The sequence below is a fragment of the Pithys albifrons genome, chromosome 26 (assembly GCF_047495875.1).
Source record: "Pithys albifrons albifrons isolate INPA30051 chromosome 26, PitAlb_v1, whole genome shotgun sequence".
In the NCBI taxonomy this organism is placed as follows: domain Eukaryota; kingdom Metazoa; phylum Chordata; class Aves; order Passeriformes; family Thamnophilidae; genus Pithys; species Pithys albifrons.
Genome location: NC_092483.1, coordinates 4,423,493 through 4,451,335, shown reverse-complemented (window position 1 = coordinate 4,451,335; position 27,843 = coordinate 4,423,493). Strand labels below are relative to the sequence as shown.

The 27,843-nt window shown below is 39.0% G+C and overlaps 1 protein-coding gene across 2 annotated transcripts in view; it reads right to left on the bottom strand.

The window, feature by feature from the left end:
• The window catches only part of LOC139683003 (nipped-B-like protein), a 184,061-nt gene that overhangs the window by 33,428 nt on the left and 122,790 nt on the right, over nucleotides 1–27,843 (bottom strand). For both annotated transcript variants that reach the window (XM_071577702.1, XM_071577703.1), the window contains 14 exons: nucleotides 22,303–22,485; nucleotides 16,303–16,500; nucleotides 16,083–16,154; nucleotides 15,909–15,998; nucleotides 15,075–15,178; nucleotides 13,395–13,481; nucleotides 11,961–12,192; nucleotides 11,514–11,665; nucleotides 11,053–11,133; nucleotides 9,880–9,980; nucleotides 7,922–8,060; nucleotides 7,637–7,719; nucleotides 6,479–6,611; nucleotides 3,022–3,165 (listed from right to left, as the gene is read on the bottom strand). In XM_071577702.1, coding sequence (XP_071433803.1) covers nucleotides 3,022–3,165; nucleotides 6,479–6,611; nucleotides 7,637–7,719; nucleotides 7,922–8,060; nucleotides 9,880–9,980; nucleotides 11,053–11,133; nucleotides 11,514–11,665; nucleotides 11,961–12,192; nucleotides 13,395–13,481; nucleotides 15,075–15,178; nucleotides 15,909–15,998; nucleotides 16,083–16,154; nucleotides 16,303–16,500; nucleotides 22,303–22,485 — 1,799 coding nt within the window. The remainder of the gene's footprint in view (nucleotides 1–3,021; nucleotides 3,166–6,478; nucleotides 6,612–7,636; nucleotides 7,720–7,921; nucleotides 8,061–9,879; nucleotides 9,981–11,052; nucleotides 11,134–11,513; nucleotides 11,666–11,960; nucleotides 12,193–13,394; nucleotides 13,482–15,074; nucleotides 15,179–15,908; nucleotides 15,999–16,082; nucleotides 16,155–16,302; nucleotides 16,501–22,302; nucleotides 22,486–27,843) is intronic.

Here is a 27,843-nt window from a genome sequence, read left to right as displayed (position 1 = left end):
AACAATACGCTGTCTACCCTGACTGATGGTACTGTATAGTATACACTTTCCACAATATACTATCTGCCATCATTGATGTTAAGCTTCCTGAGTAACTGAAAAAAAGCTTTTAGCACTCAATTGCCCACATCTATTTTATTTTCTGCAGATGCCAATGTCGAGTTACTGCCTGATCCTGCAAAAAACACAAAACAAATATAAAAATTCAGGTCACCACTCAGGTATGTATCTTTTTAGAATATCTTTTGATACTACTATATAACTTCTGGAGGTAAGGAAAGAGAAAAGGATTATTCTAAAATATTTCCCTAATGAAGTCTAATGTACAAATGTCAAAATCACTGCCAACGGAGGAGAATTATAACCCCTTAGCACATACAGGTATAAATTATACTAAGCCATGAACATAAAGATTTGACACTATACATAGTACAATATTCTAATTGACAAAAGTTATAGGAAATATCAGTCTCCTAAACAAGTAGATGAATTTTGATTCTTTATTTGAATGCCTGTAAATTGCACAAGATTTTCCTTCAAAATAAATCTGTAACAGCCATTATAATATACATATAATAGATCTGGAATCTTTTCAGGTAACTGAAAGGGAAACAAACTTGATATGACTACTCAACTTTAGATCTAATCATGCTGAGAACAATTAGTAGTTCAGAAAGTAATACATAACATCCATAAGAAATGTGAAAGGTCACATAAGATCCAAGATTTTCTTATTGTACTATAAAGAGCCCAAATGCATATACTGCTTCATTAATTGCCGCCACTCTTGCAGATTTGGAAACATTGATAAGCAGCATTAACAGAAATGCAGATATGTATTCTCTAATGAAAGATATATGCAAGTCCAGTAACTGCCCCCCCCCCCCCCAAAACAAACCCCAGCACCCCTACACACACAGCCCCCCAATACCAGCTCCATCACATAAAAACTAACCTTACAGGCCTAACAGTCTAACTCTGAAAAGTCTGTGTATGAGTTCCTGTATCTGGGATTGAGATGTTGATATTTTTGGTCTGTGTTTTTGTCCAGCCACCTGTGGACAGCTTATTCTTTTCCTGCCAAGTTCTAGAAAACAAGAGCTGATAAAGTGAAGGCTTTGTCCTTGAAGACAGAGTTTGTATAAACTAAAATTAATTTGGTCTCTCTGATTGGCTGACAGCATTTAGAGGACATTTGAAGGAGAAAGTGAGGATGAGGGAGATGAAGGATGCCCCCAGACCCATTTGCTGATGACCCCCAAGTGATAATACGCATGCCCAAGGGGAATTCCAATGCCCACACATATGCACAGGAGTTTCCTTACATAACAAGAGGGTAGAGCCAGAGGCCTCTGCCTGGATGGTACTGGCCATACCTGCCCAGGCAGACGTCACTTGCAGACTGAATAAAAGAGCAGGTGGCCCATGCTCTTGGGCTTGCTTGCTTCACATGAAGGACAACGTTTCCTGGTAACGGGGATGCCCATTAATGCTGTGAGCCAGACAGTGTCTAGAGAATGCTGCCTCTGCCTTTGGGGAGTCTAAGCGTTCTGGGTTGGTAAGACAACCTATGTGAATAATCCCTGGGTGAGTGGGGGTGTTTACACGTTGGGCTTATTTTTTTGGTCTTCTCTCTCTTTCTCAAGTTCCTGTTTACTTAGCCACTTCTGGTAATAAAGATACTGTTTTGTTAAACTCTCAGTGGAACTCTGTCTCACTTTCCAGCATCTCTTTGAACCCACCCTGACACAGTGCCATAAGCTCAATTACCATTTGGCAATAGCAAATGCACATACATACACATACATATATATTCTAAGGCCTCTTAAGGTATAATCCAACTGTCACTCCATTATTTCCTTTATTTTGTCACCAGAAAACTGATTTTACCATTTTAATTAACCACTTAAAAAGATCAGAAGGGAGTTGGTGGGAGAAAGACATGAATACTTATAAACTGAGTATATATCATAGAATCAGCTAGGTTGGAAAAGACCTCTGAGATCATCAAGTTCAATCCTTGATCCACTACCACTGTGGTTACTAGATCATGGCACTAAGTGCCACATCCAGTCTCATCTTAAAAACCTCCAGGGATGGAGAATCCACAACTTTCCTAGGCAGGCCATTCCAATGCCTGATCACCCTCTCTGTAAAGAATTTCTTCCTAATATCCAACCTAAACCTCCCCTGGCAGAGCCTAAGACCATGCCCTCTTGTCTTACTGATAGTTGCCTGGGAGAAGACACCAACCCCCACCTGGCTACAACTGCCTTTCAGGGAGTTCTAGAAAGTGATGAGGTCTCCCCTGAGCCTCCTCCAGGCTAAACAACACCAGCTCCTTTAGCCTTTCCTCATAGGACTTGTGTTCAAGTCCCTTCACCAGCCTTGTTGCTCTTCTCTGGACCTGCTCCAGCACCTCAATATCTTTCCTGAACTGAGGGGCCCAGAACTGGACACAATACTCGAGGTGTGGCCTCACCAGCGCTGAGTACAGGGGAAGGATCACTTCCCTGGTCCTGCTGGCCACACTGTTCCTGATACAGGCCAGGATCCCCTTGGCCTTCTTGGCCACCTGGGCACACTGCTGGCTCATGTTGAGCTTCCTGTCAACCCAGACTCCCAGGTCCTTTTCTGCCTGGCTGCTCTCCAGCCACTCTGTCCCCAGCCTGTAGTGCTGCATGGGGTTGTTGTGACCAAAGTGCAGGACCTGGCACTTGGCCTTGTTGAACCTCATCCAGTTGGAGTCAGCCCAACTCTCCACTCTGTCCAGGTCCCTCTGCAGAGCCCTCCTGCCTTCGTGCTGATCGACACCCCCCCCCATCTTAGTGTCATCTGCAAATTTGCTAATGGTGGACTTAATCCCCTCATCTAAATTATCAATAAAGATAATTTGATTCAGAAATCTGAACAACAACGTAAACTCATTCTCCACAACACCAGTTTTTCACACATCTTTAAAAAGTTTAAGCTTTTAAATAGATAAATCTCAATCCAACCGGCATGGGATCTTTCACACACCTGTTTGAGTATTCTGGCTATAGAACCTTGATCCATTTTGCTAGTGACTGCATCTTTCCTGAGTCTTGCAGCTACAGTTCCAAGATAGTCAAGTGATGCAACTCTTAATGCCATTTCTGTAGATTTGTTACTGAACTGGTGAACCTAAGAAAAGAAGAATAAATTGTTATAAAAATTATTTATTTATGCAACTGAGATTCTTCTCACAAGACATTGCTTGACCTTATTAAAATTCCAGCTAACTTCCATGCTGCATAAAATTATGTAATTTACTATTACATCACAGATACACTCCTTTCTTTACATTAATGTTTTTTCCTTTATTTGGTCTTTCTTTCTACAAATATGCCTGTTAGTTTTTTAAAAATATGTACTTTTATAAAATAAACTGGACATCTAGTAGAGCAGATATCCTTTGCAATAGCATAGCACCATAATACAACTTCCTCATTGTTCACACAAGTATAAAGAAAGCTACATTTTACCAGGAACAGGACCATAAAATTCCAAATAAACAGCTCAAATTGCTGTATTAATTGCATTGTATTACTGAAGAACAACTCTCAAAAACATGGCAACAAAAATATTAACATTCTGTAAAATGTCTCGATCCATAAGTAAATGTACTTACTTAAAGACCAAACTTGTTTCAGGTTCTATGCTAAAGGAATAGTCCAGAGAAGTATGGGACTGGGGTAGCAAAATCCCTCCCACTGTAAGTGAAGATCACATTCATGACCTCATGAGTGACCTGAAGACCTGAATGTACATCAGTCTATGGGACCTGTCGAGATGCATCTTAGAGTCCTGAAGGAATTGGCTGATGGAGTTGCCAAGCCACTCTCCATGATATTTGAAAAGTCCTGGCAGTCAGGTGAAATCCCAGGTGACTGGAAAAGGAGAAATGTTGTCCCCTTCTTTAAAAAGGGGTAGAAAGGAGGACCCTGGGAACTACTGCCCTGTCAACCTCACCTCTGTGTCTGGGAAGATTGTGGAACAGACCCTCCTGGAACCTCTGCTGAGGCACATGGAGAACAGGGAGGTGATTTGGGACAGCCAGCACGGCTTCACCAGGGTCAAGTCCTGCCTGACCAACCCAGTGGCCTTCTATGATGGAGTGACTCCATCAGTGGACAAGGGAAAGGCTGCAGATGTAATTTATCTGGACTTCTGTAAAGCCTTTGACATAGTTCCTCACAACATCCTTCTCTCTAAATTGTAGAGAGATGGATTCAATGAGTGGACTGACAGATGGATAAGAAAGTGGTTGGATGGTTGCATCCAGAGGGTCGTGGTCAGCAGCTCAGAGTCCTGATGGACATCAGTGACCAATGGTGTCCCTTAGGAGTCCCTATTGGGACCAGTGTTATTTAATATCTTCATTAATGACATAGATCAATGGATCAAGCGCAGCCTCAGCAAGTTTGCCGATGACACCAAGATGGAGCAGTGCAGTGACGCACCTGAAGGATGGGACCTTCCAGAGGGACCTGGACAGGCTTAAGGGGTGGACCTCATAAAGTTCAACAAGGTCAAGTGCAAGGTGCTGCACCTAGGTCAGGGCAAGCCCCAGTATCAGTCCAGCATGGGGAATGAGCAGACTGAGAGCAGCCCTGACAAGAAGGATTTGGAGGTGCTGCTGGATGAGAGGCTGGACATGCCCTGGCCATGTATGCTCACAGCCCAGAAACCAACCGTGTCCGGGCTGCATCAAAAGAGGACTGGCCAGCAGGGCAAAGGAAGTGATTCTGCCCCTCTGCTCTGCTTTGGTGAGACCCCATCTGGAGTACTGTGTCCAGCTCTGGGGTCTCCAGCACAGGAGACATTGACCTGTTAGAGTGAGTCCAGAGGAGGTCATCAAGATGATGAGAGGGCTGGAGCCCCTCTCCTATGAAGACAGACTAAGAGAGTTGGGGCTGTTCAGCCTGGAGAAGAGAAGGCACTGGGGACACCTTAGAGCACTTTCCAGTACGTGAAGGAAGCCTACAAGGAAGCTGGAGAGGGACTTTTTACAATGGCATGGAGCGACAGGACAAGGAGGGATGGATTCAAGCTGAAAGAGAGTAGGTTTAGATTAAATATTAGGAAGGAATTCTTCCCTGTGAGAATGGTGACGCCCTGGCACAGGTTGCCCAGAGAAGCTGTGGCTGCCCCATCCCTGGAAGTGTCCACGGTCAGGTTGGAGGGGCTTGGAGCAACCTGGTCTAGTGGAAGGTGTCCCTGTCTATGGCAGGGGGTTGGAATTAGATGATCTTTAAGGTCCCTTCCAACCCAAACCATTCTATGATGTCATGAATAATTACAGGTATTAGTCTGACTTTATTCTCAATGAATACAAATGAAGAGAGCCATGAGGATGGTGAAGGTTCTGGAGAGGAAGCCTTATGAGAAGGGGCTGAGGGCACTTGGTCTATTCAGCCTAGAGAAGAGACTGAGGGGAGACCTCATTGGGGTCTTCAACATCCTCACAGAGGGCAGTGGAGGGGCAGACACTGATCTCTTCACTCTCATTACCAGTGACAGGATCTGAGGGAATGGCATGAAGTTGTGTCAGGGGAGGTTTAGGTTGGATACCAGGAAAAGGTTCTTCCCCCAGAGGGTGGTCGGGCACTGAACAGGCTCCCCAGGACAATGATCATGGTACCTGTGAAGTAAGATAACACGCAGGTATCCCTGAAATGCCAGGCAGTGGAAGGAGTTCAGGAATATTTATTCCAAATTTGAGAACACTACACTTATAAGGGAAAAACCTAACAGTGCTGCAAAAAGCACGAGGCCTGAGAAAGACATGCCTCCTGTTCTCTTCAAGGCTTTTATCTTTGCTGGCCTCTTCCTCATACCAGAGAGAGAGACTGTAAGTCTTCTCTGGATCGCAAGAGGAGAAAACATCCAAATTATCTTTGAGAAAGGTGCTTCTTCTTAAGCAGGAAAGCATTCCTAAGTGAAACAAGCTCTAATCTCCTCACCATAAATCTTCCAGAAAGGGTATGGACACTTACCGCCCCAAACCTACCAGAGCTCAAAGAGCATTTGGACAATGCTCTCAGGCACATGGTGGGATTGTTGGGGTGTCCTGTGCAGGGCCAGGAGTTGGACTTGATGATCCTTGTGGGTCCCTTCCAACTCAGGATATTCTGTGATTCTATGAATATCTGCACTTATTAGATGTTATAGAATGGCATTTTTAATGTGGAAAACATCATGGAATATTAGAAGCGGACTTCCATGAAAAATTGTATACATATGACCTTTATTAATTTCCATATCAATGATCTTCTGACCTAAATTTTATTTTCTATGCATTATATAATAGTGATACATGTTAGAAAATCCTTACATGCTGCATGTGTGTGTCAGCAATCAGAAAGCATTACTGTAATAGTTTGAGCTGAAATAAACAAGTTTCTTTGTAATAAGAAATAAATTAATACAATAGTTAAAAACAAGAATCCCTTACCAATAGCCTTCCTAATAAGCTAAGTAGCAACTCTGCAGCTGGCCATTCTGGTTTATTGACTGTGGAAAGAAGATCTTGAATGAAGTTCTCAAACAGTGGTCTGTAATCTTCTTCCCCTTGTTTACTGCCACACCTGTTTAAATTAAAATGCATTTTATAAGTGAATTTAAGAGCCATTTAAGCTTTTCTTCTTATGCAAACAGAATTAATCCTATTTTTAGACAGAAAACCAGTTTTATGCAATTCTAAAAAAATGAAATAGCAGAAAAAATGGTTTTTTTCCATTTATAGACAAATAGTTTACACAGGTATGACTGCAAGTTGCACTGCAAGTAAAGCAGCTAATCCAGGATAGTAGAATTTTGTTCCTAAGATTTTTTTATTTATCATTTTGAGTTAAAGTCTACATTAACTTGGATGGACAAAGTAGGTAAAATGGTAAAGCTCAACCTAGAGTGGGGTATTTAGGAGGTGTTGTGTCCTTAAACCTGGCCTGACTTATCTTACAGTGATAAGGCATCTTAGTATTATGTTCCAGTATGGTTAAAATCAGAATGTAAAAAACCTACAAAATAACATACATGATAGTGTTTCACCTGTATGTGGCACCCTTAACCTTAATTATACCAGAATTATGCAGAGAGATGGCTAGATAGCTCATAAATAGCCTTTTGACTTAACAATAGAAATTAACGTGATAAAAACCACAGGACTTTTTATTACAAATCCTTTGGTTATTCAGGTATGGGGTTTTTCCCCTGTTGAGGTATTGATGCTCCTAACTTTATGCAAATTAAAGTAATTTTAGGGTTCTTATATATTTGTCATTTTGATGACTGAAATAATCTGGTTTCATCACTTAAGTATTTACTCAGCCTTCTCTTCCATGCTTCAGACGAGTAAAAGACCCCTGATAAAAACATCCTATTTAAATTATCAGACAGATTCTTAAATGTGTCCTTAAACTCTGCAGAATTTCTGTTCCATAAAAGTTTTTGTCCAGACAGGTTGCTCTCTTAGAGATCTATAACATATATTGTTATAAGTAACTTTATTAGGAGTCATTTAGCATTGTGAAGTGGTTGTTTGTCTTAAGGCGTGACAGGTTTTATTTGGAGTTGGTTTCATCAATACACTAAAGAACACAACTGTACTTACTTCTTAAGGAAAATAGAAAGGAAGTTTTGTGCTGTTCTCATGGCTGTTTCATACGAGTTAGTCATAAGCACATCTTGATCCACCTAAAAATAACAAGATTTGTTTTTCTAATATTTTAGCATACACAGAAATATAATTTCCAGATCAGCATTTCTCGTTCATCAAATAATTACAGTAGACATAAAATTAAAAGGCTTAATTACTGGAGCACCATCATAAAATGTTATACCTACAAAGTCATTCCTGCACCAAAGAAAATATTAAGGCTCTTTAAAAAGCACTTACTTTTTTGTTTGATTCCTCCTCTGAATTAGAATCTTTTTCTGTTGATGGCAAATGCACCACACATTGAATAAGCTGCAGAACTAGTGCTGTTACCATCTGAATATACATAGGCTCTCCATCAGTGTCACTGCTGTTTAACCTGTTAATAAGACAGCATTAGTACTAAAAATAAACAAAAAATAGAAAACAAAAATTTTTGCTGCTAAATAGCATCTTTTTAAAATAATAATCAAAGCTAGAAATCTGTGTTATAGACATTTATATAGTCATTTGCTTCTCTCATGCAGTGAAGGATTTGATTTAACAAAAATGGTGAGCATTTTTCTCAGGCTGAAGAGATGAACTGAAACAGCTCACAGATGGGGCATCAAAGTGTCTGTGAAGTTCAGCAGCTGAAAAATCTTCAGAAATATTTAATAAATCAAACATGTCCATGCAAAGGCACTTACTAATAGGCTTATCATGTATAATGCCATACCATTTCCAACACATTAAAAAAAGTAGTGACCTTGTCATAATGATTTATTATTTCTATATTATTTAACGTATTTGAAATATGCAGGACTTTTAAACAAGAAATTGGCGACCACAACCTGGACTGACTTCTACAAGAGTTACACCTATGGTAATCTAAGGTAGTGTAACAGACTATAAACTTCAGCATGTAAGAGTGTCTTTTAAGTTGGTATGACCAGTACAAATACACTCCACCTCACATTTCTCCCTTCCAAGTGATTTAACCTAACAAATAGTATGGTGTTTACTACCCATATGTACATCAACACCACCTAATGCTACCCTTAACAATATGAAAAGGTGATAATCTCTGACATAATTCCCCCCAAATTATCAAAATAATAACTGGACACATACTAGATTGCAATTATTATCTTTATGAAGTTATCTCTAACTACTTGCACTTTGCCTCTAAAATTTTAGGTAAGCTGTACTCTTCATGACTACAGCCACAGACAGGGAATGTCCTCCAACAGAACAGACTCTAGAGATAAACAGTGTAGTCATTATAGCCTTTAGACAGTAACTTCCTTACAGTCAAGGTCCCAATTCAAAGAGGGTATCTACCATTTATGCTCCTATGCCTACCACCTTCAGAGTTACTAGATCTCTCTGATTTCTATAAACAAAACAACAGGAAATACTAGGAACAAGCACTCATGTTAACATTAGGATTCAAAGTTTCAGTTAATTTCTTTTCCTGGATATTTCCTGTTCATGCACCCTGGATCAGACAACCTATTTCACTGACAACTTGCCTGTCTCCAAGAAAAAGATGTATGGAAACAAGGAACAAAATCAATGCTAACAACAAATATTTCAGAATCATTTGCAGTGTCCAACCTCAATTTTAACCAAAATCCTGTCCAGGTCAGATTCTTTCTCTAATTTAACCTGAACCTATACTATTATTCAGAAGATGCTCTGAAATCCAGCTGAAGCAATTAAGAGACAGTTAAAGTGAACTGAGTAGTTTCTAAATGAAACTCATTCAAAGGATTATTCGATAGATTTTCTGGAAAGAGTGCTCTGAGGGTGTCCTCAACGAAATTCAGCCAGAATTTTCCTATTAAGCTTTAGCAGTGACAAAATTATATAAAATCCGTATGGATAAACCAAAGAATTTTCCAAGAAAAAATCTATAAATGCACACTAGTATTACAGTCATTTACATACTTAGTGAAATAAATAATAAGATATTGCAATTATTTTTCTAAGCAGGCATAAATATGATGGCATAAGAAACAGTGATTATTACAAAATACATTTTTCAGACAATTCTGCTTTCACTGTAGAGGTTTTGAAATATCAACCTCTAACAAAACATAGCTTGTGTAGTCACAGATTTTTAAAGAACAAGTTAATACTGAAGCCTGAAATCCTACATCTACAAAACTGTAAATGCTACTGTCTACAAATTATCAATCTATGTCAGAAATTACCTGAAATTTCTCAAACTCCTCTTGCTAGTTGGTAGTCTTGCAAGGGAAGTGAAAATTTCTTCTAGTATTAACTGTCTATGTTTTTCATACCTGGAGAACACCTGTTTAACAGTTACATAATTATTAAAAAATTATTTATTGTTGCATAAAATATCACTTGCTAAATATATTGTTAAAAATTATGTATAGAAACATACACTTTACATGACATCTAAATAAATTATATTTAATGCACACCTTGTTTTTAATGCATTGCTTTTTTTTCAAAGCAAGCACTTCTTTATAATAAACATAAAAACTTTTTCAAATATAGCTTTTTAAAAATCTTCAAATAGCACAAATGTGCAATAGCTCTTAAAAATGACATATGTATTAAAATTTTCTGCCAATGGTACAATACACAGAAAGTCAGTGTAATGCTAAGCTTTCAGACTCCTGTATAGATCAAAAGTCTATGGTAACACACATTAAACATGAACACATGTATAGTTTTAGAATACATTTGAGAAAACTAAACTTTAATGTTTGCCTGACATAAAATATTATTTCAATTTATGAGATCAGAATTGTAGAGTTTGTTTCTCCCTTTGTTTAGGCAGAATTATTTTTATAAATACCGGAATACATAATCCTTACAAAGAGGAAAAACTTTCACTTGAACAAACATATTTGCGTTGTACTGCAGTTTTCCTGAAAAAAATAATTTATCTGCCCCATGAAGTTTTCACATAGCCACCTCTTCTGAGGAAAAGGACTTATTCTATTATATAGTTCTGTTATATATTATATAGAACTATCCTACCAGTTCTATAGCTTATACCATTGCATAAATTCTAATATTAACGAGACAGATAAGGAAAATCGCATTGTTAAGATTTCTTAAGACAAGGAAGAACAGTTAAGAGGAAGGGATTTGTGTTTACACTTTAAACAACATAACCAAAATTAAGTAAATTCCTTGGCTTAAGTAGCCTATTTCTTTCTATAAAGCACTCTGAAAATAAGAGTTCAGGTGGCTTTAATACTGTTCCTAGATTATGATACCAAACTGTAAAACCATGTAAGAACAAAATAAGTTCTGAACTCCAATTCTCTAGTAGCAAAAATACAGCCTATGTAAATGCCCTAATAACTCTCAGAAGAACATGAAGCTGCAAATTAAAAATTACTTACTGCAGTCACTAATTTGATGGCACATAACTGTAGTTCACTGACATTTTCTACAAAGAAAGGTGTTATTCCCATAGATGATATCTATCAATGGAAAGAAGTTATTGTAAGTATTTTTGACTAAGAAACTGATATTTATGCATTTTCACAAGTAGATTATTCATTCATCAGGTAAGGTATTCAACAACATGCATTACTTCATATTATTTGCAAATAAAGTTATTAAAAGATATTTTAATACAATCAGGTTAAACTACATAAGTGTACAATAAAAGCCATTAAAGATCTGAACATTAAATATTCTGCAGACTACATACTACAGGACAAACTAGTCACTGATGTTAATAATTCAAAATTTTGTACTTATTTCATACTTCATGTCATTGAGACAATAACACTTTACAGCCTCTCTGGGAAAAGAAAAAAATACATCCTCAGACAAAAAAATCTCTTATAAAACTTACTTGAAGAATAGTTGTATCAGTGAGAAGCTGTATCTCTAGCAACTCTGACAAACTGCTGACAATGTCACAAACTTTGTTATATAACATCACTATAACTCTTTGCTTGTGAGTGGAACACTTGGCACGTTTTGCTTTCAAACTTAAAACACCACCTAGAAAATAAAAAATATCTTTATTAATTTTTTCAGTCTTTCACACTAGATATTAGAAAGATGATAATCTTCCTCAAAAAATGCCTCCAAAACAACTCCGTGACTACAGCTTTGTAAGTGCAATTGCTTACAGAAGAAAAACTATTTGGTAAAATCAACTGGAAAGCAAGAATTTCATATTTTCATAATTGCTCTGAATTCTTGATCAAGATTTTAAAAACTGTTCTTGAACACCTGCATCTGAAGATACGCATATGACAACAAAATGCCAAATACAAATATTTAGCATACTAACCACCATGAGGATCCACTCTATACACAGGATCATACTGAGGATAGAGAGTGTTCTGCAAATGAAATTTTGTGTATTGAATAACTCTTTCTATTACATCCTCAATATATACAGCTTTGGGCATATTTGGTGATGTCATAATATTGATAGCAGTAAGACAAGCATCAGCAGATTTTGTCACTCTCTCCATAATAAGATCTCTCCATAATCTCTCCTCATCTTCAGTGTCATTGTTCTGTAACAGGAAATAGAAAACAAGATAGTGTGAACAAGAAGTTAAATTTTTATCCTTACCAAGTAAAAGATAACATTATTTTAATATACATACATACACATACAAAATGCAGTATTTCCTTTACGATACAAAAATAGTTTGTTTTGGAAATCAACAAATGTTTATTTTACTAGCCACAGGTTTGTAACCCTAAGTTTCAAGTCTTCAGTACCTCACTGTATTTTTCTGGTAAAACACTAAGAAGCTTTCTGTGTATCACTGGGAAGCACCATTAAGGAGGACTGTCACATTGGCTACTTAAAATGATGTACCATAATCAAAATCTAAACTCATTCATCTAGTGTTTTCTTCAGTGGCCTATACACACCGGTTGCTGCTTTGATCAGTAATTTTTGCCACTAGAGGGAATTCTTACACAAAAAGACTGTTAAGTCATACAAAACTCATGAGAATACAACTTTCTCCACAGACCAACTCATCTATATCAATGGGTTTAAAACACATCTTATCAAATATGATCATTTAGATTTAGCACAAGGTATGGAATCTCTGTATTCCTGTGTTTCTACAAGTTATAAAAGCAAACATGCATGAGGTTAATTATGACCACCTAGCACTACTGAAATATTGCAATAATGTTATTAATAGCAAAACCAGGTGAATTTTTTTTAGGTATATCAGAAAAAAAACTAAACAAAACCAAACTAAAATCTTAACCTTCCTGTTAATTTTGTTTATGTTGATAACTTCAACTTTGCAGCATAAGAGCAGACCTAAATGAAGCACTTCCTCAGTTCTTAATGCTCAAGGGAAGAATATGCTCTACATGAAAGCTGGAATATTTCTTCCATTCTGTAAGGGATGTTTTATTGACACATAGAAAAGTAAAAAAAAAGCCCAGTGGTGCAAGTTACACCAGTTACCATGAATATTTCAGGATGAAACTATAATATTTAAAATTAAGTCAAAAGACAACCTAATCTGTTAGTTATCAGTCCCATAGTAAAAACAGACTGAAATAATATAAATAATTGAATGCTATTTCAAATCTTAGAATTTGGCAATCTTTTAATCACATACATATTAAATCAGGAATTCCTTTCATGGACACACACAGTATTTGAAACTCTCACTATATGGGACTCAAGTGAAGAAAACCCTATTCTACACAATGGTGTGAAACGATGTAATTTGAAACTCACATGGTTAAGTAATGTAGAAAGCTTTGATCCATCTTGAATATTCTTCTCCAAAATATTTAAGACTTTTACTGTTTTATCTGTTGAGAGCTAAAACAAGAAACAAAACACATCAAACAACTGTAGGAATATAAAGACTTCCAAATTGCTGAACAAATTTCCATGTATGAAGGACAGAACATGTTATGTAATCTGACAAATCTTAATTGTAAGCAGTCTGAGATAAGGATTGGATCTTGATTTGTCTGGTTTCTAACAAAGCATGGTTGAAAATGCTGATAGTAGAATTAAACTAGTGAAATGTGTTCTAAGACTGCAATCAAACTGCATTTTCAACCAGCAAAATATATAGAAATGTATTTAAAATTAAATTTCTGTAATTAATTTTGTAGTTATATGCTTTTGCTTCTAGAAACAGAAATTTACCAAATCCAAGTATCAATTCCAAATTCTGACTGACCATATAGAGCTTTATTAAGAGAAAATTCAAGTTCTATGGACAAGCAGAAATAAAATTCCCTGATACTTGAGTGCTAATGAAAAGGAAATGTATTCTCAATAACCGTGTTAATTAAAAAAAATTAGCATGTTGAAAAAACTAACTCAAATTCACTTACTGATGTTCTACAGTATTATGATTAAATAATCTCTAGAATATGCTAAACTCCAGAAGAGTCAGTTTCATTCATTCAGATACTATTGGGTGCTCACCTTTAGAAGCAACAAAATTCTGATTTTATGCATACATGTAAGTAAGTATGTATGTGAAAAAAACAGGGAACAGAGGTTAAGGGTGAGAACTATCAGGAAACAGAAACACTCAGGCTAATATCATGCTACAAAGGAAGGTAGGGAGATCAAAGAAAAGGCCAGGAAGAATATCTAAATCTCAGATTAAAGAAACCCCTTCAGAGTGACTTGTATAAGTGGCTTCACAGACATAAATAATAATAAACATAATAAGCGGTCATGAGCAGGCAGAATAAGAATTTAACACAAGACTGCCTAAAGCAAAGAGTTCTAGGAAGATAAGGAAAGCAAGAATATTGTTTCTAGAGGTGTGAAACCAACAGTTTGCGCCAACAGAAAGTTCCCTTGAACAGAAGTTGGAAAGAGTATGACAAAGAAATCACAATATGCAGTCTACAAAAACTTAATCTAATTCTCAGCTTGAGCATTAAATCTTCTAAGTTTCAAAGGACTCTTTGGAGAGAGGAAGGAAGTAGGCAATTCATTGTGATGCTCGATGGACATCATACATTTACATTGTCCTAATGGCATATATCAGCAAAGTTGGATTTTTTGAATTTGCCAGAAGGTTCTGTTTTACTGTGGTTGCTCAACACTAGCTGTAAGGAGCACAGCCTATAGGATGAGATGCTTTTGTGAAAGTAGATTATTATTAAATTTTACTGCTCAGGCATGTGTTACCTATTGGCATATAGTGCTCTGAGTCAGCCCTAATGCAGAGGACCATTCAACAAAAATGACTCAGCTTCAGAGACAGTAACATTTAAGATGTGGCAAGATTTTAAGCACTTCAGCAGGAGCACAGCTGTTCACAGTATCTGTCACATGTACACCTGAAGAGGGTAGAATATTACAATATTACAGGGGACACATGTTTTTGTATGTTTAACAAAAATAAATGTTTAAAAATAGTTAAATACTATGAAGATGTACCTTGTCCATAATGCCCATTGCCTTGATTTTTGCAGATTCACTACCCAACTCACTAAGCTGATGCTTTCCCAGTAGCAATTCTTGTGGAATCTCATCATCATCACCTTAAAAGAAATTAATTAAAAATTAACAATCACATTTCTAATAAGACTTCAAGGAAACCAGTATTTTGCAGCCAATATGAAAAAGTCAACTGAAGAAAAAGAACTCATTTTCCAAATAGCTAGCATATAATCGTTCCATCTGATGAAGACTGATGATGAGAACTTTTGGTTGTGTTATAATGTTGTGTTAAAAATGACAGAAAGACAAAAATTAAAAATATTTTTAATCCAAGGTTGTAGACACCATAGCTATAGTGATTTGCTTACTATGTTCCTCCCCTTGTTCTAATCTTGTGACAAAGATGGTAGGAAAAAATTAACGAATGCTCCATTATCCATTTCAAAATAAAGTCATCTTGGTCAATCTGAACTTCGTCAGACACGTATGCTAAACTGGCTCAGTTTCTACTGAAATGGATAAGGAGCATACAGTGATTCAGTGTCTCACCCATAAGGTGTATAAGCACTCTGCTGCTGAATTGAATAATCAACCTCTGTTGGACCAAAGGCCACAACAGATGCAAAATTATGTGCCTCAGAAATTATTGGCAAGAAAACCAACTTATGTTAACATTGTTTACAAAGATATGTTTGACAGAAGATAACACCTTAATGATGTTCCAAAGAGGTACCCTTTCCACTCCAGGGGACTATTATTTGTCTCATTGTGATTTATGCCCCTTTTGGATTCTAATTGGGGAACGCATTTTGAAAATTTCTGACATATTACCAAAAGCTGTAAAATCCATGTCTTCTAAATTTTCCAAAATATTCTCTATTGAAGCAGTAAATCTTTTGAAAGTAGAAGAATCCATCATTTCTGTTGAAAAAGAAATTTATATATAATTATTTTATATGCACACCAGGAAACACAAACTATAGAAAATAAATATTCTAAAATTACCTTCAGGTGTTAGTTTAGGTTCATAAGCTTTCCTCTTCTTTTGTTTTTCTTTTTTCTTCATTTTTCTAGCCACTAATTAAGAGAATAAAGGACTGTTTACATTTTTTATGCTTATATTCAATACTGCATGTAAAGATGTTTTTTTAAAAATGTTGAGCCTATACTTTAAAAATGCACTAGTATTATGGAGGAAAATAAATTTTTTAAAACAATCAATTACCATCACTGAAGCTAGGAAGAGGAGAATAATTGTCCATATCAGAGTCATTGGGACTGCGATTACGATAACGGCTACTACCAGAAGTCCTCCTTCCTTCATGACAGTAACCACTTCTCCTATGGTCACCAGAACTTCTTCTATCATGTTCTTCATAGTCCCAAGCTTCATCTCTATCCTTTTTATGTCTTTTACGAGAAGCTAGAAATTAAATACATTTTCATTATAAGGACAAAAATTCTACTTTTAGTAGCTCAAAATTATACATTTGCAAGTTAAACACTATCATATAGATGCTCTGTAAAACAAACAAACACTCTAAAACTATAATATAAAAATCTGTTATGACATTATTCTAACAATTTCTTTTGAATTGCATGAAAACTGTACCTAAAACTGGAAAAGACAAGCAAACATTTAAAAATACAAATTCACAGTGCAGTTGTCATTTTAAACAAAGTCATGAAATAAAATAAGATTCCTCCTTTCATAAGAGAACATTGAGGTAATTTCTTCAGTTATCTAAATTCTGACTATTACTGGGTGTCAATGTTCCAATTCAGTGACTGCTTTGCCCACCTAACACAGCAAGGTCCAATGAAACTTGGCAATCTAGTTACTTAAAGATATTCTGGTTTGCCACGACAATTTTGCCTTTATATATATTTCAGAGATTCAGTATAAATAGAAAGCTGGAGTCACAATCCTGGGCCAGGCAGCAAGTATATGCCACAGAAGGTTATTATAATCAGTTTTCAGTCAGGACCAAAAAGCCTTGCACAACTGTTGGGGATGTCGTGACACACAACTGCATGTTGAAAAACTGCAATAAATGTTCTATCGAAAACCAGAAACTTAGTGGAAATAAAGCATGTGTGTATGGAAGAGAAAGGAGAGTTCTCTGTTTTCAAATACAGTCCTGAAGGGGTGAGAGTGTAAGATGTAATAGGAAAAAGATATGGGCAAGGAGGCAATTTCATCCATGAAATTAGTCAACTCTCCATTATCTAAGGTAACAGGATAGCAAAGAGATGTCTAACATAGACTTTGATGTGAAGATCAAAATGGATCCAAAACACTACATTCTAGACGAGAAGAGTTTATTATTCATGGGAACTTGCATATAACGGCCCTGACATCTCTGTGTCTCTACCAAAGCCTGCTGAAATTTAGAGAGGTACAACTGTATAGAGGGTTGTTTCTGAGCAAAATGGCTCCAAGCATTCAGACAGAACTGGATCAGAACTGACAATTTCTATCCACAACCCCAGTTTATGGAGAAGAATAGGAAACATACCAAAATACAGTTACACAAGATATAGTCAGTAATCAGCTCAGGCTCAGAACTAATAAAACCAACATTGAATCAGAGGTGATACTAATGCTCTACACTGCACCCTAGAGGGCTTCTAAAGTAAACAATAAATACACGGCGGAGGAACTGGACACCACACACAGACCATTGTGATCAAGTGAATGCCCATTTATTACACACTACATCTTCTCCGGGGACACCCCCTTGTTGCGGGGGAGAAGCTTGCGTGCCCTCATGAGGTTGAGAGCTATGCTGGAGGTGGTTTGTGCCGCCGGTAGGGTCTCCCATGCCAGACAGGTCTCAGCTGAAGGGTCAGACAAAGTGTGTCCACGGGCAGGATGGGCTCGCTAGCCCTCTGGCAACCATCCTAGGAGAAGGACAACTCCAACCCCAAACCCGGGCAGATGGAGCTCGTTTAGCCCTGTAAGGCCATCCATCTAAGAGAAGGATACTCTAACCAAACCTACGTCCTGAGGTATTCGCTGTCACTGTCCAAGCTCGCTAGGCCGTGGCAGATGAACCTTAGGAGTAAAGGGTGGGGCCAGTTCTGCGCACGCTGTGCCTCACCTAAAAAATCCATTGCGCAGGCTTGAAGGGTTTACCCACATTGCAAAGCTCTGTAGCGACAGGTGAGGGTCGAAAACGGCAGGTGATAGGAAGCAGCTGGAAGCCGCAGACCCAACCCTGCATGCAGGCAGTTCAGGATATGGGTCATTAGAAACTTGACCCCGGAGATGACAGTCTCTTGCGGCAGCATCCTGAAATGACCAAGCAGCCTTTTCTAGGGACAGCACTGCTTGCTCCACACGGAGAGGGGCCTAGCAAAGGTGGCCTAAACAAAGCTCATCTCCACACCCCGTTGGATAACCGCGGCCAACCGGCATCTTCCATGCGGTCAAACAAAACCAAAGAGATTTCAAAGGCATACACCTGCCTGCAAAGGTGTGCTCAAACTAACACTCGCATGTTGGAACATCAGAACCATGCTTGATACTGGGGATAGTGGACGTCCTGAGCGTCGTTCTGCTCTAATTGCCCACGAACTGTCACGGCTCAACATTGACATTGCTGCTCTCAGTGAAGTTCGTCTTCATGAGGAAGGCAGCCTTAAAGGACATGGTGCTGGCTACACACTCTACTGGTCAGGCAAACCCAAAACCGAAAGACACCTTTCAGGAGTTGGCTTCATGATTAAAAACTCCATTGCCTCCAAACTTGAAAATCTGCCGACAGGTCATTCCGATCGCATTATGTCCTTACGCCTCCCTCTACACAACAAGCAACATGTTGTTCTCTTTAGCGTATATGCCCCAACTCTCCAAGCTGACCCAGCGGAAAAAGACAAATTCTACACAGACCTGCGCCGCCTCACCCAAAATGTTCCTGCAGATGATAAGATCATAATCCTTGGTGACTTCAACGCCAGAGTAGGTAAGAATTCTGAAGCCTGGAAAGGAGTCCTGGGCAAGCATGGCGTTGGAAACTGCAACGACAACGGACGCCTCCTGCTAGAGTTTTGTGCAGAACGGCAGCTCACCATCATCAACACTATCTTTCAATAGAAAGACAGCCTGAAGACAACCTGGATGCATCCTCGATCCAAGCACTGGCACCTCATTGACTATATCTTAGTACAACAGAGAAATGTCAGTGATGTCCGTCATACTCGAGTGATGCCGAGTGCAGAATGTCAAACAGACCAACGCCTTGTGCGCTGCAAACTTAACCTCCACTTCAAGCCCAAACCTAAGAGAGGCAGCATTCCGAGGAGGAGGCTCCAAGTCAGCAATCTTCAAACAGCCACAGTGAGAGACAGCTTCCAGGGAAACCTTCAAACTAGACTTAAAGATAATCCCATAGATCCCTCTCCCGAAGCGCTTTGGCAACTTATTAAAAGTTGCATCCTGCAGTGCTCTGAAGAGTCCCTAGGGTTCTCCTCCAAGAAAAACAAAGACTGGTTTGATGAGAACAATCAAGAGATCCAGGAATTGCTGAAGAAGAAGAGAACTGCTCACCAAGCACACCTTGCTCAGCCATCTTGCCATATAAAAAAGCCGCCTTTCGTCTTGCATGCAGTAAGCTCCAACAGAAACTTCAAGAAATCCAGAACAAATGGTGGCTCGACCTAGCAGAAAAGACACAACTATGCGCAGATTTGGGTGACCAAAGAGGATTCTATGAGGCCCTGAAAGCAGTGTACGGACCCACACACCAGGTTCAAAGCCCCCTACTCAGTGCAGATGGTCAACTGCTTCTAACAGATAAAACCTCCATCCTGAACCGATGGTCTGAGCACTTTCAGACTCTCTTCACTGCCAACCGTGTAGTCCAAGGCTCAGCAATTCAGCACATTACACAACAACCGGTGAAACATGAATTGGATGCAGCCCCTACTATGGGAGAGATACTCAAGGCCATACAACAGGTGAAAACTGGCAAGGCAGCTGGGGTTGATGGAATTCCACCTGAAATCTGGAAGCATGGAGGTCAAGCACTCCATGCCAAATTTCACGAGCTTCTTGTGCGTTGCTGGGAACAAGGGGAACTACCACCAGATCTCTGTGATGCAGTCATTATCACCCTGTACAAGAAGAAAGGAGAAAAATCAGACTGCTCAAATTACCGAGGTATTACTTTGCTCTCCATTGCTGGTAAAATCCTTGCAAGAATACTTCTGAACAGATTAGTACCCACTATTGCAGAAGATCTTCTACCTGAAAGCCAGTGTGGTTTCAGAGCCAATAGGAGCACCACAGACATGGTGTTTGTTCTCAGACAACTGCAAGAGAAGTGTAGGGAACAGAACAAAGGTCTCTATGTAACCTTCGTTGACCTCACCAAAGCTTTTGACACTGTGAGCAGAAAAGGCCTGTGGCAGATCTTGGAACATTTAGGATGTCCCCCCACGTTCCTCAAAATGATCAGTCTGCTACATGAGGATCAGCGTGGACAAGTCAGATATGGCGATGCACTCTGTGAGCCCTTTCCAATAACCAATGGTGTGAAACAAGGTTGCGTTCTTGCACCAACTCTATTCACAATCTTCTTCAGCATGATGCTCCAAAGAGCCACAGCAGACCTCGATTTAGAAGACGGCATCTACATCCGATATCGTACCGATGGAAGTCTATTCAACTTAAGGCGACTGAAGGCCCACACCAAGACCCTGAATCACCTTGTCCGTGAGCTGCTTTTTGCTGACTATGCTGCCCTCGTTGCTCACACAGAAGCAGCTCTGCAGCGCTTAACATCCTGCTTTGCAGAGGCTGCTGAGCTTTTTGGGCTGGAAGTCAGCTTGAGGAAGACGGAAGTTCTCTACCAACCTGCACCTCAAGAAGTCTTCCATCATCCTCACATCACCATAGGCAATTCAGAGCTTAAGTCAGTCCAGCAGTTCACCTATCTGGGAAGTATCATTTCCTCAGACGGTAAGATCGACAAAGAAATAGACAACAGGCTGGCAAAAGCATACAAAGCCTTCGGAAAACTCCATAAAAGAGTCTGGTCCAATAAACACCTGAAGAAAAGTACAAAGATCAGTGTCTACAGAGCCATTGTACTGTCTACTCTTTTATATGGGTCTGAATCATGGGTCATCTATCGCCACCACCTGCAGCTTCTCGAACGCTTCCATCAGCGCTGCCTCCGTTCAATCCTAAACATCCACTGGTCTGATTACGTGACTAATGTGTCTGTTCTTGAACAGGCAGGGGTCAGCAGTATCGAGGCCATGCTGATGAGAACGCAGCTGCGCTGGGCAGGGCACGTCTCCAGGATGGAGGATCAATGCCTTCCGAAGATTGTGCTCTATGGTGAACTCGCCACCGGCTGCTGCAAGAGAGGAGCCCCGAAGAAGAGATACAAGGACTCCCTGAAACAACACCTCAGCCTTGGCCATATTGACTGCCACCAATGGTCCACTCTGGCCTCCAATCGGGATTCATGGAGACACACCATTCACGACGCTGCTGCTTCCTTTGAGAATGCACGGAGAGTCAGTCTTGAGGAGAAAAGACAACGCAGAAAGAACCGTTCCTTGCCAATATCACCTAGGGAGACGTTCCGCTGTGCCTTTTGTGACCGGACCTGCCTATCCCGTATCGGCCTTTTTAGCCACCAGCACGCTTGCAGCAAGCGTGGGTAGTGCCCTTCTCAAATCTTCGTTCACGAAGCCTAGCCATGATGACACACTACATACGGTTTATATAGAGTTAAAGCTATGCTCTGTTGGAAAAATTGAACCTCACACCATATAGCTGCAAATCTCCATTGGTTATAAACCATGTCTCACAAGTCCAATGTTTTGGTGGACTTATCCTAACTGTTTTCAAGAACACCTCCGGTGTGCTGTGAGAAACCTGAGCCGTTCTCATGAGAACCAAAAGAATTCTGAAATACATATTTGTAACAGTACAAATCTATTAAGTATACTTGTCATAGATCTTTCATTTTCTTGATCATTATTTTACCTCAATTCAGTTCTATAGTATCCTTTGAGAAATATTATAATTTATTTTTAACCCAGATGTCCTTGCTGAATTGTTTAGAATGATAGTCAGATCTCTTGAGTGGATATAGTGAACCTAGAATCCCTTAAAGCATATAATTACTGTCAAAGTTTTCCTTAATTTGCTTTACTTTGCATTTAAGAATTTCAACAGCCACTGTGGCTTATATGTACTACTTACATTCAAAAGCTTCTTCACTGTCATTGTCTTCATCAGAACTGATTTCAGCATATTTTGGTTTCTCATTAACTGTGCTACGTTTGCGCTTGTTCATTTTCACACGTTCACAAAGCGGCATGGTAGATTCAATTTCTGCCAGGAGCTCGGGAGGCAATTCCTTTAACACTGACTGATCTATGCGACCTATTAATGGAGAGCAAGAAGAGTAAATATGAACCTGAAGATAACAATAAGGGTTCAACACTAAAGTACTTTCTCAGGAATTGCTTACAGTATATCCACTAATAAATAATACCACAGTTAGATATACTTGAATATATTGGACAGTCCTTTCTAAAGTTGAATTTATCGTTCACACTGCAATTAGAAATTAACATAATAAGTTGGATACACATCTCCTTCAATAAAATATTTTAACAGACATATAAACAAATTCAAATTGGTGAATTTCCTTTGCAACAGACATTCTTGCTCAACTTCCACAAAATTTAGTCTTATTTTGGTTCGTTCTCTGAATTCAACAGGTTTTCTAACAGTGTATGTAAATGAAGGATTCATTATGCCTAATTAACAATTTTGTTTATTCTCATTCCTATTTCCAGCAGTTAGAGACAATCTGTGGCAGAATCAGTGGGGTCTTATCCCTAAATACAGACAAAATCATTGACTTTCCAATCTCCGCCTTGGATTTTTTTTCTTACCTTTTCCGAGTAGTTTTATAATGCAACCCAATTTTTTGCTTGATTTTGTTTCAAAGCATAATTGAAATATTTTTATTTAATATATACAAACAGCAAGCTGGACCACATCAGGTTTCTCTTCCACACGGTAAATACTCAGATATTATCACATGATTCTCATCACATTTTGAAACTATGATTAGGCCCATATAGTCAGGATAAAGGAATTTACAGTCAAAATATTTTACAAGTGACATGAGGAAACCAAATTAATTCAAAAGTATTTCTTGGGGGTTTGTTTATTTGATGTCTTATCTTTATCAAAGAACCTACTGCACAAATTCTAAGATTATTGGACTAAACTCTTGACCTTTTTCCAACAACAGAACAAATGCCTTTGTCACAAGTGTCTCTCCTTCCCAAGAAATAGAGAGGAAATCGTCTGCTAATTGCTATACACACAGACAAATTCTCCAAGAAATCACCTTCTGGATGATAATTCACTTTTTTATTGCATTAACTATATCCCTAACATAACTTTCTAAAATTTATTTTCATTTTTAGTCAAATATCTCATTTTCTAATCCAAGTGTAGTCCCTACCCCCCCCCTTTAAACAACTTTAACTGGAATTAGAAGAGCCTGAATAAGATAAAATAGTTTCCAGCAATAATTTTTTGAAAAGTTTCTTTTATTACTGGTTTCACATATCTCTACAATAAAAATAATGAAAATAAAATTATTTTTATATAATTCTCAAGCATGTTCATCAAGTCATCCCATTAGAGTACATTTTAAAAAAAGATTTAACTTAAAATATTGGGGTTTTCGAACTGAGGTAGGAAAATATCTATAAAGTAAAACTGATAGCAAAAGTTGTCCCTACTTCCTCCATGCTGTGGTCACTTGTTTATTTGCTTTACATTTCCATTCTTTGATAATTACCACCTGACAAAGTTCTAAAATTCTCAATATTGCTTTTAAAAGTGCTAGAAAACATTTCAGTGTGGTTTACCATGGTGCTTTGAAGTGATGATTCTTTGTGGACTGGGCACTAGATTGAAGGTAGGCAGAAATATGGCAGCATGGACAGATCAGTTCCTCTGTGTGCATCAGCAGCTGACTGGATGCCATCCAGGTCTAATCTGGATGCTGCATAACCATGTCTGAGCAACGGTAGCCCATCATTAATACTCTTTGCATGCCTATATAGTGTCTGAAGAGAGTTAGCTTACATTCAGACCCAGACTAGGGGAAAATTTGCACATGTATGTCCTAAGATAATGTCCACAGGTGAAATCGCTAGAGGACCTCAGATCCTGCTTTTTTAACACATATTCTCAACTTCATGCACTGTTGGTAATTTGATTGAAATCACGGGGACAACATGCAAAGCATAAAGCCTATAACAAATCTGGCCAAATACACTGCAAAAAAGAGCTGCAAGTAAAGGAACAAAAGTTGCATTAAGATTCATAGAGATGCTTAAAAGCTAGATGGGCTAGATGTATTTACACTAACGGGAGTATTTTTCTACAAATATGTCTTTAAGCCTCTCCTAGTATACAATGAAAAGTAAATTTAAAAACAGAATAACTAGTAAGACATTGCTTGGAGAGGAAATAAGAAAAGGAAACAAATCAGTAATGGATTGTATACCAAGTTTGGCAAGAGTTCCACAACCAAATTCTAATTCAATTCAATTTCAAACAGTTTCAAAACTATGCCTGAATGTTTCATGATGTAATTTTAAGATTGTGAACATTGCTTTGAGGAACTGTTAGAACAGAATTCATGCTTTATTTTCCTTATACTGTAAAGTAAACAATAAATAACGCGGAGAAGTATGGACACCACACACAGACCAGTATGATCAAGTGAATGCCATTTGTTACACACTACACACGGTTTATATAGGGTTAAAGCTACGGTCTATTGGCTAAATTGAACCTCACACCACCTAATTGCAAATCCCAATTGTTTATAAACTATATCTCACAAGTCCAATGTTTTGGTGAACTCATTCTGACTGTTTTCAAGAACATCTCTGGTGTCATTGTGGGAGACCTGAGGAGTTCTCATGAGAAACCTCTGGGGAGTTGCTAAGAACTCCCGGGGAGAGATTTCTCCTCCAACGGTCTGCAGCAGCTGCGGCCTTGTTTGTTCTTAGCTGTTTTCAGTCTCACAGGGTCTTATATAGATCTGAATTGCTCACCCTTGATTTTTCTGTACTTACAATACTGTGCACAAAGAACATATCAGTAAGATGAAAGGTGATATATTTTAAGTAAGAAAACCCTAAAAAACCACCGACCAAAGCAAGAAGCAAAAAACACAAGCTACTACTCTCCTACCTCCTAGAAATATCTATTCATGCCTTCCTTATTGATTTTGTTCTGGGGTTAAAGCACTACTCAGTCTTTAAAAATAACTCAATTATCACAGTGTTCATTATAAATCAATGAAAAAAAATTGCAAGTAATGTAAATATTTGGAAAAATAACTTTATTTCCTTTTCAAAAGTTCCAAGTAGTCTATGTTCTCCAATACAATTTAAACTAATGCTTAAACTGCACTCTCTCCTGTTACAGATATTTCAGATGACAATATAAGCTTCCCCCTTTTTCTTTTATTAAGGAATATGAAAAGGTTTTTTTCTTCAATAAAGAAGGGAAGAGTAGTAAAGACAACAATAAAATTACGGTAAAGAGCTCTATATTGCTTATATGTATTCTATCGACGCCACAGCACCAGAGGTGACTGAAAGAGGGTTCTGAGGTGAGTTTGGGCTGTGCAGAGGTTCCCATTACCATGAACACCTAAGCGGCAGCCTCGTGAGGACCTAGGGACACTCAGCAGACAATCAGGCAAGAATGGGTGGTGCCGGGAGCGACTGTGGGACTTTTAAATGGTTCCAGGCAGCGTGAGTGCTCCACAGTGTGGCAAACAGGAGCAGGAAAATGGGAGCATGGCACATCAGTGAGGGTGGGGCATGGCAGTTTGCAAGGCAGTTCGTGCAGGCAGGGTGAGCAGGAAGGGTTCCTCTCTGACCATCTGGGAGCAGCCAATAGAGGCAGCAAACAGACTCAGTAGCTGATAAGAAAGAGTAAAGAGATCCTTTCAGCCCAATTCTTATTAGCATATTAGTTTAAGCTTGATCCCCTGTAGCTGCAAGAGTCACTGCACTAGCCATGTCAGAGACCTCCAGCCAGACAGACCTGATAGTAGACATAACTCTCCAGGTCGCAGGTTGCCAGGAGCGGCTGATGTCTGTTTGTGAGGCTGGGGCAGACAAACAGTTATTTTGCAGAAGGTGTGCTGTGACTGAAGAGCTGTGTCACCAGGTGAAGGAGCTACGGGAAGAAGTGAACAGGCTACGTAGTATTCATACTGATGCCATGAGAGACCCCAACAAAACAGGACTCTGAGCCACGTTAGTATGGGATAAGATAAAAAGTAAAAGTCTTTTAATATCAGGCCTACGGCCCACAGGAATACATGATGACATGCACGTGCACCCCAAGCTCTAGTTTCCATGGCTTTTATAATATGGTTCACCCAATCATTACTTTACACATCTCTCGGTCCAGCCCTGGTTCCACCCCTGTTCCAACCCCCCCAGGAAGTGAGGCTGGGGTCGGTGAGACCCTCTGTCTTCATCATTCTCTTCTTCCTCGGGCTTTGGAGTTCTTCCAATGTTCTGAGTCCCAAGGTTGTTTGCTTATGTTTATGTCTCATTCTGCAGGCTTTCTGATATCCTTCAGCTCTTTAACTTGAAGAGAGTCTAAAGAACTAAAGTAATTTGAGCTACTGATATATGCTAAGGGTTAGGATACATAAACAATTAGGCTGCTAAAATACTAGCACATTAAATCTACATTTGCTACAGTTACTGTGTTCCTAAAATCTACAAAATGTGAAAATCAAAAAATCAAAAACCTCTTCGGTATCAATGCGAACGAGCAAGAAAAAGACTGATTATATTCAGAGATGCTACAGCCTCTAGACTCTCAGGAGTCTCAAACCTTCATTGTAGTGGAGAAGCAGGTGGACTCGGAACCCTACAGGGCAGTTAGTCAAAGGAATGTTAGTCAAGGGTCTGTTAAAGATGAAGGCTGGAAGGTGGTCACTGCATGTACCAGGAGGAAAGTTCCTCCTCCTTCTCGAAATTTGACAGGTACAACTGGCACCTTTTACAACAGGTATGAGGCTCTGGAACTAGAAGGCCAGACAACTGATAAGGTGAGCAAAGGTCCCTCTGGGGTAGTGGGGCCTTCTAAAATAACATCACCTGTACCCTGCATCATGACCTCCTCTATTAATAGGAAAAGAAGGGCAGTTGTAATAGGAGACTCCCTTCTAAGGGGAACAGAAGGCCTGATATGCAGACCAGACCCAACTCACAGGGAAATCTGCTGTCTCCCAGGGGCTTGGGTAAGGGACATTACTGGAAAACTCTCCAGTCTAGTAAGGCCCTCTGATTACTCTCCGCTATTGGTTGTTCAAACTGGCAGCGACAAAAAAATAAACAGAAGTCTGAGGGCAATCAAAAGAGACTTCAAGACCCTGGGATGATTGGTAGAGGGATCAAGAGCACAGGTAGTGATTTCTTCCATCCTGCTGGTAACAAGGATAATATTAAAAGGAATAGGAAGATCCATCAGGTCAACAAGTGGCTCCATGATTGGTGTAATCAGAAAAATTTCAGGTTTTTTGACCATGGGATGATCTACTCAACACCTGGTCTACTGACACCTGATGGGATGCACCTTTCTCAGAGGGGAAAAAGAGTTCTAGCACAGGAGCCAGCAGGGCTCATTGGCAGATCTTTAAACTGACTTGGAAGGAGGAAAGGAGAAAAA